The 13,185-nt window shown below is 31.8% G+C and overlaps 1 protein-coding gene across 1 annotated transcript; it reads right to left on the bottom strand.

Annotated features, from left to right (window-relative positions):
- Positions 8,272-8,793, bottom strand: LOC109325965. Its single transcript, XM_019558613.1, has one exon. The coding sequence runs from the start codon at positions 8,791-8,793 to the stop codon at positions 8,272-8,274; it is 522 nt and encodes a 173-aa protein (XP_019414158.1).

The raw sequence follows: 13,185 nt of genomic DNA, 5'->3' as shown, positions 1-13,185 counted from the left end.
ACCTCAAAGTTTTTGGATGTTTGTGTTATGCATCCACTCTCACCTCACATAGGAAGAAGTTAGATAACAGATCAAGGAGGTGTGTTTTTCGTGGTATGAAGCAAGGTGGGAAAGGTTTTATCCTGATGGATATTCTCTTAGATCAAATATCACCATGCCTAGATATTCTCTTAGATCAAAACAGAGACCTCACTATCTTCAAGATTATCATTGCTCTATGATTACTCTTTAGTTAAGTATCCCCTTATCAATAGTCTCTCATATGATAGACTGTCTTAGGACATAGACATTTTTCTATGAGCATTTCATCTAACATTGAACCAACTCATTACGATGGTGCTATAAAATATGAGTGTTGAAGGAATGCCATTAAGAAAGAGCTTGCTGCTCTTAGGGATAACAAAACATGGATCATAACATCTCTTCCCATTAATAAGAAGGCCATAGAATGTAAGTGGGTATTTAAAATCAAATATAGGTCTGGTGGCTCTATAGAAAGGCACAAAGCCAGACTTGTGGCTAAGGGTTTCACCCAAACTAAGGGAGTAGATTTCTTAGAGACTTTTAGCCCTATTGTGAAAATGACCACCATTAGAACTATCATTTCTTTAGCATCTGCCAAAAAGTGGCATCTTCAACAATTAGGCATAAACACTGCTTTCCTTCATGAAGATTTGAAGGAAAAGGTGTACATGAAAATTCATCCTAGTGTTCATGGTAAGGAACCATGACTTGTTCGCAAATTGCAAGAGTACATTTATGGCTTGAGACAAGCTAGTAGATAGTGGCATGATAAGCTCACTAGTGTACTCATACAATCAAGTTATTCCAAGTCTAATGTTGATTATTCATTGTTATTAAGTCTTTTGATTCTAATTCACTACCATTCTTGTGTATGTTGATGATCTGATTTTAACTAGAAATAACATGATTGGGATAAATCAAATGAAACAGTTGCTTGATTCTAAATTCAGTATAAAGAATCTGGGTAAGCTGATTTTTTTTTTAAGGATGGAAATAGCCAGATCTACTCAAGGTATCCTTCTTTATCAAAGGAAATATACATTTGATCTCTTGGAAGAAACTGGGATGCTTGCAGTCAAACCTTCTTATACTCCTGTGGAGTATTCTACCAAACTAATTCATTGTAAATGTGGTGATATCTTACCTAATCCTAGTACTTATAGAAGATTGATTGGTAAGCTTGTTTACTTGAGTTACACTAGACCTTATTTAAGTTTTGCAGTTGGGCATTTAAGCCAATTTCTCTTTACCCGTACTGACAAACATTTTGAGGTTGCAATGAGGATTCTGAGATATCTAAAAGAGACCATTAGCATAAGAGTTTTCTTTCCATCTAGTTGTGACTTCAAGATCAAAGGCTACATAGATTCTGATTGGGGTGTTTGTTTAGACACAAGAAGATCAATGTTTGGACACTGTTTCTATATTGGAAATTCTCTTATATCATAGAAAAGCAAGAAACAAAAGACAATTTCGAGATCTTCAACTAAGGTTGAATATAGAGCAATTGCTCTTGCTTCCTATGAAGCCCAATGGCTTATGAATCTCCTTAAGGATCTTGGAGTGAATCATTCTGACCCTGTTGTGATGTATTGTGACAACCAATATACATAGTTGCTAACCTCGTCTTCCATGAGAGAATGAAGCATATAGAAATAGATTGTCATTCTGTTCAAGAAAGAGTTCAGTCAGACATCATTCATTTGCTGCTAGTTTTTTTCTACATCCCAAGTAGTAGGCATACTCACGAAAACATTATCTCCTCATCTTTTCATCAATATTCATTCCAAGCTTGGCATTGTTGATATTCATATGCCAGCTTGTGGGGGACTATTAGAAAGTGATAATTCTTATCCTACTCAAAGTTTCAATGAAGAAGAAAGCATGAAGCTTAGTAAAGAAAAGAAGAAAATTTAGTTTTGTTTTTCTGGTTTTTGATTATTGGGCTTTGTTGATTTTAAGCCAATTTTTTTTTTTGTTTTTCCAAAAGATTAGATTTAAGATGGCATACCAAAATATGATGTAAAAAATAACCGTTGTCTCATATATTATTAGACCACAGTTTTAAAACTGTAGTACAAATATATAAAAAATTATTAAATAAGACAATACTATTAAAAATCGTGGTCTAATGTGTTCTAAGATTATAGTTTTAAAACCATAAAGAATAAATGTGTTGCCGTAGATCAAAAATGTAGTAGTGTATGTTTCTTTCTATTCTCCAAAAGCAATTTTTGCACTGGCCATTATCTCTGATATAAACGTAAACATCAAGCCAGTGTAACTTACCATCTCATACCAAGCTGCAGAAAAACAATGTTGTTCCAATAATATTTGGCCAAAACTTAAACTGGTATTCATCTCCAGGGGAGACGATAGAAGTTCCTAGGTTAGTATCTTTGGATTTACAATAAACTTGAAGATTTGTACCATCTCCCAGTTCATTCTTGATGTGAATAAACCTTAATCTTACTAGATAAAGTGAGATACATGTATCGAACAAAGTTATTATATTATACTGTGAATAAATTATAATGTGACATTATTATTTTGACTTTAGTTCAATTTTCAAACATTTATAATTTTTTATTAATGAATAAATAATAAATAAGGAAAAAAAAAACCAATGTTATATTAAAAATTTAATTATTTTTTGATAAAGAAAAATTATATTAAACTGAACATATGGATTGTCTATCTAATATAAAGGAAAAATCATTTATTCAGTATGACAAAGTATTTTTATTAATTACTTATTATCGGTATTATTAAGTAATATTGTCAAGCCTGCATCGATTATCAATTTTGTTTGGATATTGAACAAGTGGGTCAACGATCAAGGTACTTCTTGTTACTAATTAAACAATATTCCGAATTTAAAAATAATATTTTAAACCATCAACTAATTAAACCATCAACTAATTATAACAAAATAATTTTAATTATTGCTTTTTTTATTATTACTTATTATTGGTATTATTAAGTGATATTATTAAGTCAGAATCGATTATCAACTTTGTTAGGATATTTGAACAAATGGTTCAATGGTTAAGGTACTTATTCTTACTAATTAAACAATATTCCAAATTTAAAAACAATATTATTAAAAAACTAAATAATTAAACAATCATTTATTACAAAATATTTTTATTTATTACTTTGTTTTTTATTAATTACTTATTCTGTATTATTAAGTCTGAAAATTATCAACTTCGTTAGGATATTGAACAAGTGGATCAATGGTCAAGGTACTTATTCTTAGCAATTAAACAATATTCCAAATTTAAAAACAATATTATGAAACAATTAACTAATTAAACAATCAACTAGAATGATTTTACAACTCCAAAATAACATAAATAAGTAGAAAATATCATCAACCAATATATGTTTTTTGGGTACATTAATTATAAAAAAGCGTATAAATAAGTTTAAAACTTAATTGAGAAACTAAGGTAAAAACATAAGCTAACAAATAATAAACTACAAATAAGTTGAAAGTGCAATATTTTCTTTCATCTTAAAAGACATTTTGTAGTGTTTTTTTCTAAATTTTATTAACTCGGCCCATCGAATCAAGTCATCTCAGTTTTATGCTTAACCCGATCAAGGTGAATCGAGTCGTCACGATTTTGACACAAGATTGGTCCGATGAGCGACTCAAATTGATCAAGTTTCAGGATAAGTTCAGACCGACTTCAATAGTGATGCTTGTTATTACACAGCTTTCTATTAACTATTTGAGATTAAATAGTAGTTATTACAAATTTTGTTATTTATTTTGATCAATTAGTAATTATTATAAAGATTTTTATTTATTGGGTAATTAGTCATTATTATAAAACTTATTTTCAGCAGCGAGTCATTATCATACATGTTTTTAATTATTTTGATGAATTAGGTGGTATTGGTTTTTAACCTCTCAATTAATTATAATATTTTTTTAATCATTTAAAAAAGGAAGGAAGATATTTAATTATGGAAAAGTGCATTAATCTCCTAAATTTTGTTGAATTATTTCAGAAGATGTTTGTGTATTAATTGTTTATTATCCTTATATGACTAGATTTTGTGAATTATGTGATTGAGGTTGTTTTAAGCATATCAACTTTTGAAATAACACACTCTTTTGATTACAGTTATCCAATAATCATTAGCATGGCCAAATTCAATATATTGCATTTCATCTATCAAATTCATCTTCAAAGAATCTTGCAATTATAATAAAAGTGATTAACCACAGCACATGTAAATGAACCATGTACTCATTCTCATATCACATATTCCATAAGATATGATGATATTATTATAATTTTCAACACATAATTTCAGAAAGGCAATAATAAATGGAAAGATTCCATCTCTTTATTTATACTCTTGGGTTTACATTTATTTGTATATAGATATGGATGGAGATGACATTAATTATTCAATTGCAAGATATCATTAAGTCCACTTTTCGCATTTTGAAGAAGTTGAATGGTCATAATGCAGACATCCTTCAGTTTCATTTATTAACCAGGCGCATTTTTTGAAGCACTTGTTATTATCTCTACGATCAAGATAAGCAGTAATCCAATGTATCTTACCATCCCAAAGCAAACCGCAGAAAAACAGTGTAGATCGGAAAATTTTTGGACGAAAGTGGAATTCATATTCATCTCCATCAGGGACAATATGAACTCCAAGGTCATCATCTTTGGATTTACAATGAACTTGAAGCTTTGTACCTGTCCTCAATCCATTGATTATGTGAACATGCCTTGTCTGAAAGGAGAATATGCTTCCCTCACTCACACTAATAAGTAAGACTAGGAACACGAAAATATAGTTATTAGATCTAACCATCATTTCCCCCTTGGTAGTTGGTAGTATATAATTTATGATGAAACATCATTATATACAAATAAATAAGCATTAGTTGTAGAGAAAAAATATTTGCACTAATAGTGTAAGAGTTTTTTATATTATCATTGTATTGTATTTATCATTCATATTTAATCATCATTAAATCTTAAATAAAAGTAATACAACTGAATAGTGGATGATACAATGATTGTGTTTGAATCTCTTCACTAATTGTGCATAGATATTACATTCTAAATTCTATTAGGTGAATGGAGATATTCTATTCTTGTTTTTGTCCCTATTGGTGTACCAGAATAATTAAAATGTGTCATTCAATTAAATAGAAAAATCATAAAAACATAATTATATTATTTGATATTTGATCGGATAAAAACACATTTGTGACAAAGTGATCTCTAAGGTAGGTTAAATGTATAGAATGAATGTTAATCACATGGCTCAACTATATTAATTATACATTTTAGTAAAACTAGTTAACTTTCTTCATTTTTGAAAATGAAAATGTATGACTTATTGTATTATTAACTATTCAAATTTAAGAATTATTAACTTTTTAAAACAAAATAATCCAAGTGAATGGGGAATGATATAATAATTATGCATAAATTTTTATTAATAAATAATAAATAAGAGAAAAAAAGGTAATGAGTGTTAAATTTAAAATTTAAGAACATTATAAAGTTGCATGTACCCTCTTGAATCCATGTACGTAAACTTGTTCTGTTCTTTTTGGTCCTTTTTCTAATATCATTTTGAGAGGTTAGTTTTGTTTTTTTATATGATTCTGTTCAATTTGTTGTATACATTAATTGATTTCAATTTGTTCAACAAAATTAAGGGTGTACAAGTTTTGTTTAATTCGGTTTTTTACATAATTTAGTGGCCGAAGCGAATATAAAGATATAGTTTGGTTCTACTCGATTAACCATATATTTTATTTAGGAACTGAAATTTTAATGAGGGGTTCAGATCCGCGATTTTTCAAATTATTTAAAAAAAATCTTTTAATGAATAATTGAACAATTTTGCAAAATATAGAATGAATAATAAACTCATCAATAAGAAATTATTCAATATTAATTCAATACTCTTTAGTAAGACAATAATAATTTAACAACTCTATACACTACAAATTTGAAATTTTAGTCCATAAAATTTTAGACAATGTCTAACAAAATTTAAGAATGATAAACATGGTACTAAGTCTTTAGTCCAATAATAACACTAATTAGTTCACATCATCAGTAATGTCATTAAATTCTTTCTTTATTTTCCTTTGAGTAAATTACACTGACACCCCATAAGTTTTAAGTGAAATTACACAAATTACCCTTCACTTTTTTACACTTACACAAACCTCCCCTAATTTTTATACTTTCATTACACTGTCCACCCCTGCATAACAAATAAGTGTAATATTTTAAACAAAAAATGTGATAAATACAATTAAATTAAACAAAACATGATATATTGTGTAGACAAGTCTAAATAATATATGAGTCAATATTTCTTTATTATTTTTGGTTCGTTACACTATATTAAAAGATCAATTTAAACAACATTTCTTTAGAATTGTTGATGCAATTTGTAACAAAAAATAAGAAAGATACATTGATTTGTATATTATTTAGACTTGTCTACACAATATATCATGTTTTGTTTAACTTAATTGCATTTATCACATTTTTTGTTTAAAAAATTACACTTATTTATTATGCAGAGGTGGTCAGTGTAATGAAAATATAAAAATTATGAGAGATTTGTATAGGTGTAGAAAAGTGAGGAGTGATTTATGTAATTTCACTAAAACTCAAGGGGTGTAAGTGTAATTTATTCTTTTCTTTTAGTTCTTTAATTTATTTATTTAACTAATTTTATTTGTTAGAGCATCATGAGATACTTTTCCTTCATAATCTTCCAGCCATAACCTAAGAATACAAATTAAGAAATAAAGAAATGGTGAATCAAGAAATAAATAAATAGACCAAGAAACATATGTTGATATTCATATACTTAATAAATATAATATATGCACGATATGAGTTGTATAATTATCCATTTTGGAGCCAATTTATCTTATTTTGAAAATTAAATGGCTTTCGTAGTGGTAACTAGACTTTTTTTTTTGGAAGATACTTAATTAACATATGATGTAACTATTAATGTATTCCACATGAAATTCCATTATTATTCTTTTTCATTGTTAATTGATCAAATATTTTCTTTCCTCAAATTTCTTATAATTTAATGTCTTTTTATGGAACAAGAAAGAAATTTATTACCAAAACAGTTAATTACAATCCGATCAAAAGATCCAGGATGAGGTCTAATGGATTAAACTAAGACCAAAGTCAGTTAGAACCAAGTTTTTCATAATATAATTTCAACCTATTATTGAGACTAATTCTAGTACAAATCATTTGGATCACAACCTGGCCCAAATCTACATTAATTCCCCACCTTGAAAGATACAAAGGTTTTTCATATTCCAAATAGAGTATACTGTTTCAGCTGCAGCCCCCTTTAACAACTTGCATCACATGTTCTTCCCCTTAGATTGCTTAATTATCCAATTCAGTTCTTCCTCCCATCCCTAGGCCTATGGTTGTATCTCAACCACTTTAGTACATATTGCCTTATAGAGGTAGAAATGGGACAGGTGAAGAAGAGGTGTTCATCACTTTCATCTAAACTGCAGAGAGCACAAAGTCCATCTGTTGTAATGCCATATCTGAGAAGCCTGTCTTTCGTCGGAAGTCTTTGTTGGTAGTCCAACCATAGGATAAACTGAGCATGGGGGTCTAGCTATGTTGGCATAGGATAGATTCCTCCAGATAACCCTGTCTTTAGGACCACGAAGTTCCCTATACATCTATTTGGTTCTGAATTTATTAGTTGAAATAGCATCAGTCCAGCTTAAAGTGTGCATAATCATGGGTCTGTACTTCAGCATAACCTTCAAAATCCAGGAGCAGTTAGAACCTGGCTGGAACTATGAGATTTCAGCACCCTTCAAGTAATAGGTATGGATCCATCTTACCCACAGTTTCTCCGATTTTGAGGCAAGATTCCATAATAATTTAGCCATAGTGGCTTTGTTCTAGTCTATAAGAGCTATTAGGTTCCACCCCCCAGCCTGTTTTGGGTCACATAAATGCTCCCAAGACATAGGTGCTTTCCTACAGCCATATTCTTTCCATGTCCATAAGAATTTTCTACATCTGGCTTCTAGGTGTTTGAGGACCTGTTTTGGTATGGGGAACACCTGCATCCAATAATTAGTGATGGTAAACATAACACTTTTTATGAGTTGTAGTCTACCTGCATAACTAAGAAGTCTTGTGCTCCAATGGCTCATCCTGCTTGTTATTCTCTCAATCAGGGGGAGCATAGGTCCACAGTAAGCTTTTTACTAGCAAGAGGAACCCCAAGGTATTTAAATGGTAGGGATCCCATTGTGAATCCAGTAGCATGCAGGATGCTTTTCTGGGTTTGCTTGTCAACCCCTCCCAAGTAGACTTTATACTTAGCATGACTAGCCTTTAAGCATGTGCTATTAGAAAATTTGTTGACTTTGTCCATGATTAGAGCTACAATTTTTTGGTCTCCTTTGGTAAATAGGAGAAGGTCATCCGCAAAACAAAGGTTTGTAATTTCCAACTGCTCACATTTGGGGTGGAAGTTGAAATCAGGGATATTATTCAGTTCTTTGACCACCCTATGCAAGTATTCCATGACCATGACAAACAACATGGGTGAGCCATTCATAGAATATCTGTAGGACATAGTTTCAATACAGAGCATAGTCCATCTGGTAAATTGCTTAGGAAACCCAAGCTCCATAAGAATACTTTTGAATGCATCCCATTCTAGTGTATCATATGCCTTCTGAATGTCCATTTGTATCATGCATCTAGGGTAGATACCCTTCCTGCCATAACCTCACACCAGTTCTTGGGCCAAGATGATGTTGCCACGTATGACTCTACCAGGAACAAATGCTAATTGGCTATCATCAACCACATGACCAATCAATTTGCCCAGCCTTTTTGTGAGGATCTTTGAGATGATCTTATAGATGGTAGTGCAGCACGAAATTGGCCTCATATCCTTCAATGTACTAGCATCATTGAATTTGGGCAGAATAGTCACCAGAGTGCAGTTTACAGCAGGGTATAGTTTTTCATCTTAGAAGAATTCATTAATAGCCCTAAGCACATCATATTTCACTATGCCCCTATTATTTTTGAAAAAGTGTGAGCTGTATCCATCAATTCTAGGAGCCTTGTTATCACCAATATTTTGCAGTGCCTCCCACACCTCTTTTTCATTAATCCTTTGAATCATATTGTTGGCCATTTCCCTGTTGATAAAGTTACCGTTTCTCAAAGCAATTAGATTCACCCCTGTTTTATGAGTAGAGTTTGTACCAACCAGGTTGTTGTAGAAAGATAAGACTTCTTGTTCCATCTCTCCCTGTGTATAGACTACTTTAGCTTCTACTATTGTCAGTTTAGTCATGTCTTTCTTTCTTGAATTGTCTTTCACAGTTGCATGGAAAAGGAGTTGTTGCCATCACCAAGTTGTAACCAGTTGACCTTGGATTTCTGCTTCAACATCTCTTCCTCTGACTTGTGAAGTTTCATTAAATTATCAGTGCATACTTTCACATCCTGAGTCAGAGTTGTGTTGAATTGATCATGTTGTAACTATTCTTGAGCCTCATTCAACCTTCCCCTAGCTATTAGTATTTTATCCGAGATTGTTGAGAATTTTTTGCCTAACTGCTTCAGACGGGTTGCAACCTTTTCAATTTCATCCACAAGCAATATATGGGTTTTCCTTTGAGGCTGACTTCCCAACTCTATTTTACAATGTGGAGGAATTCTTCCTCCTTAGTCAAGCAGTTCAGAAATCTGAAGCTGTGAGATTTCTTAGGATTAGTAATCTTACTTGTAATTGTAACCATAATTGGAGCATGATCTGAGATCCCTGAAGGAATGTTCTCAACCAACATATCTTAATATTATTGATACCAAGTCACATTACAAATAACTTTGACAATTCTGGAATAGATAACTCCCTCAGTGTGCTTGTTGGACTAAGTGAAGTGAGGACCTTGTGATTCAGCTTCATAGAGACCCACTGATTGCATCATATCTTGTAAGTCCATAAATTCACTCTGTTGTACCCTGTTTCCACCACACCTATCATTGATACTCAGGACATTATTAAAATCACCAATCACTATCCAAGGACCAAGTAGACCCGTCGATATTTGGGCAATGTCCCTCCATAGCACCTTCATTTTTTCAAGTTGATTGTGTGCATAAACCACAGTTAGCCAGTATTGGAATTTATCATCCATGCTGGAAACACTCAGCATCATCATTTGATCAGTGGATTGGATTAAGTTCAACTTGACCAATCTATCATTCCATTGGCACCAGATTCTATCATTATCATGGTTTGAGTAATTATCGAGGAAATTCCAATGTTGCTCAAAACAACTTCTTACCTTATTAACTTTATTACTTTTAACTCGAGTTTCTAGCAAAAGGGCAATTGAGACATCGAAGGACTTGAGACGGGAGCTAATCTCACGATGTCTTGCCACTTTATTGAGCCCCCTTACATTCCAAGATATGATCATGGGACCCTCTCATTTTACCCTGCTATATCGTCTCTAGAGTGGTTGTTTTGGTTTGGGGGGTCTTTTTTTCTTCAGTGTCTGTTTGGCACAGTCATGCCCAATTGTTAGGCACTTTTCACAGTATTGTCGTTTCCATTAATATTCAACCTTCTTATCAATCTTCCTACCAAGGTGATTCTAAATCATAATAGTCTCTTTCAGTGAGGCAGTAATATCTACCTCAACCAGAACTCTAGCATATGTCACCCTTAGTTTTTTCGTTGTGCATTCATTCGTGACTATTGGTTTTTCAATTGCATTGGCAATTTTCGAGATGCTCTTCTCCCCCCACAGATGAAGTGGGAGTTGTGGGAGCTTAATCTAGATGAGTAGGACCCTAAGTAAATCATCCTTCAATTCGAAATCTGGTGTCCATTAGTGGAGGTACATAGGGAATCCATAGATAGAGTATGGTCCTTTTGCTAGAACATCATCTCTGTCTTGTCCTGTTTTGAACCTAATTAGGAAATAACCACTTTCATGGTAATAAAGTTATGGGATAGCTGTGAAATTCTATACCTTCTGCATGAACGTTTTCACTGCATTCATTGATAAATCCTCCCCTAGAGCATACATAATAAGTCCATCTTCCCATAATTCCATTTATGTTGCAACATTTTCGTCTTCAATTTGATTTTCTATCTCTCCTTCAACAATCATTGGTGGTACAAAACCAATAGTAAGGCCTCTATCAGGGATTCGATTACCCTTGATTATATCAACCAAGGGTTGTTGTAGCTTTTTTGTTTCATCCCACAAATCGTTGTCATGGTTAACAATTGTTGAGTCACCTTTATCCTTCGGAGCAATTTGACTCATCGAAGTAGGTTCTATCCCCTCCGTATTTGCATCTTTTTCCTCCATGTTAGCCTGATTTCCATCCTTCTCGTCATCGGAATTATATGTGACAAGCGTCCTGGTATTGGGCACCACCGCCGTCTTCTTTGGCCGACCAACGCCCCTCTTGACAATGGAACCCTTTCACCGCAATCGTTAATCAATTGCAATAAGTAATCGTTAATGTCTTTTATTAATTAATCATCTTATAAGTAATCTAAGGTTTTCAATATATTTTATTTATTTTTGTAAATTTAATTTTGGACAAAAGTTTTATGCTCTTTCTTCCATTATAAGAGAAATGAGTATAGTAATTATATAAATATGACTTATTAAATAAATATTATAAAAATTATTTTAATAGAATTTTATAATATTATTTCAATTATTTAATTTTGAGTTTTAAATAATTAATATTAGCATATGATATTATAAAAAAAAATTGGCATACAGAATTTTCATATTTGAATGTACAATTTTTTACAAGTAATAAATAAAGTTACCAAGATTGAATATATTCAAATAAAAATTATCATATTTAGCATTTATATACTGTACATTTAATCTTAAACAACAAAAATGCATATTGACAAGCACAATATTATTTGTTAAGAGTGTAAAGTGTCAAGGATTGCATTAGCGACATTTGCCTATGTTTTGATGAAGATAAGGAATTAGTTAAAACTTGAAGATAACTCAACAATCAACATGTCACAGGCTCAAGTGCTTCTTTATTATCTTTTTAGAAGTCTAAGATGCTTGCCATAGATACTGAGTCTAGGTTAGGTAAACCTAGGTGTGAGTCTCACAAGACTTAATAAAGTAATTAATCCACTAAAATGAGATATCAACTAGAAATATATGATAAATAGGTTCATGCATTTGAATACATTGATTTTGTGCATTAAAGGTATTATATTTTGGAAATAATGTATTACATGGGCATATATCATATAAGTAGTTTTTCATTTAATCATGTATTAAAAATACACTGGTTAATCGATTAACCCCATGGCTTAATCGATTAACGTGAGTGTTTTCTGCTGTTTTGAACTGCATAACTGAAAAACTGTTTTTAGAGGAAAAATCTGTTTTGTATAAATACTGGTTAATTGCTGAAACGGCTAAGAGAGAAAAACACAGAGAAAAGAGATAGATCATCATTGTTAGAATCTATTAGAGAGTGTTGAATTAGGAGAAAGATTAGATCATACTAAGGCTTTAGTTTTCATATTCATATTGCATGATTCTTTGAAAAGCTTTTTTGCATCATTTTTATGTTTCTTGAAAAGAAAACGACATAGTGTCTTTATGATTGCATATTTTCAGAAACCTCATGCATGAACATTCATATTAGACTAGGACGTCTTGTGAGTTATTGCTTAGGTTTTAGGCTTTGATCTTTATTGTAATATCCGAGTATTAAGTAATCATTCATAACTCAAAGCATTGTTATTCAAGGATTGGGAAAATCCTAGCTGTAGTTAGGTAAGGTGTTCTTCACAAAGACTTGGAGGTTTTGGGATAAAGAGCGATACCTTGACTAGGGACGAATCACGTAAGAAATGTTTTCTTGGGAGGCGGTTTTGGGAAAGGTCAAACCAAGGATGACACAATTCTTTGGGTTCAAGAAAGGAGTGTTCGAATCTTGTATTTGGAAGCGTATATGTAAGGTATATTGTGTTCTATAGTGAAGAAGGAAAATCTCCCAAATCAGAGGGGAGGACTGGATGTAGTTTTGCAGTGGACAACAAAACGAACCA

The sequence above is a fragment of the Lupinus angustifolius genome, chromosome LG02 (assembly GCF_001865875.1).
Source record: "Lupinus angustifolius cultivar Tanjil chromosome LG02, LupAngTanjil_v1.0, whole genome shotgun sequence".
Classification (NCBI taxonomy): Eukaryota; Viridiplantae; Streptophyta; class Magnoliopsida; order Fabales; family Fabaceae; genus Lupinus; species Lupinus angustifolius.
This window is presented reverse-complemented; position numbering and strand designations above follow the sequence as displayed.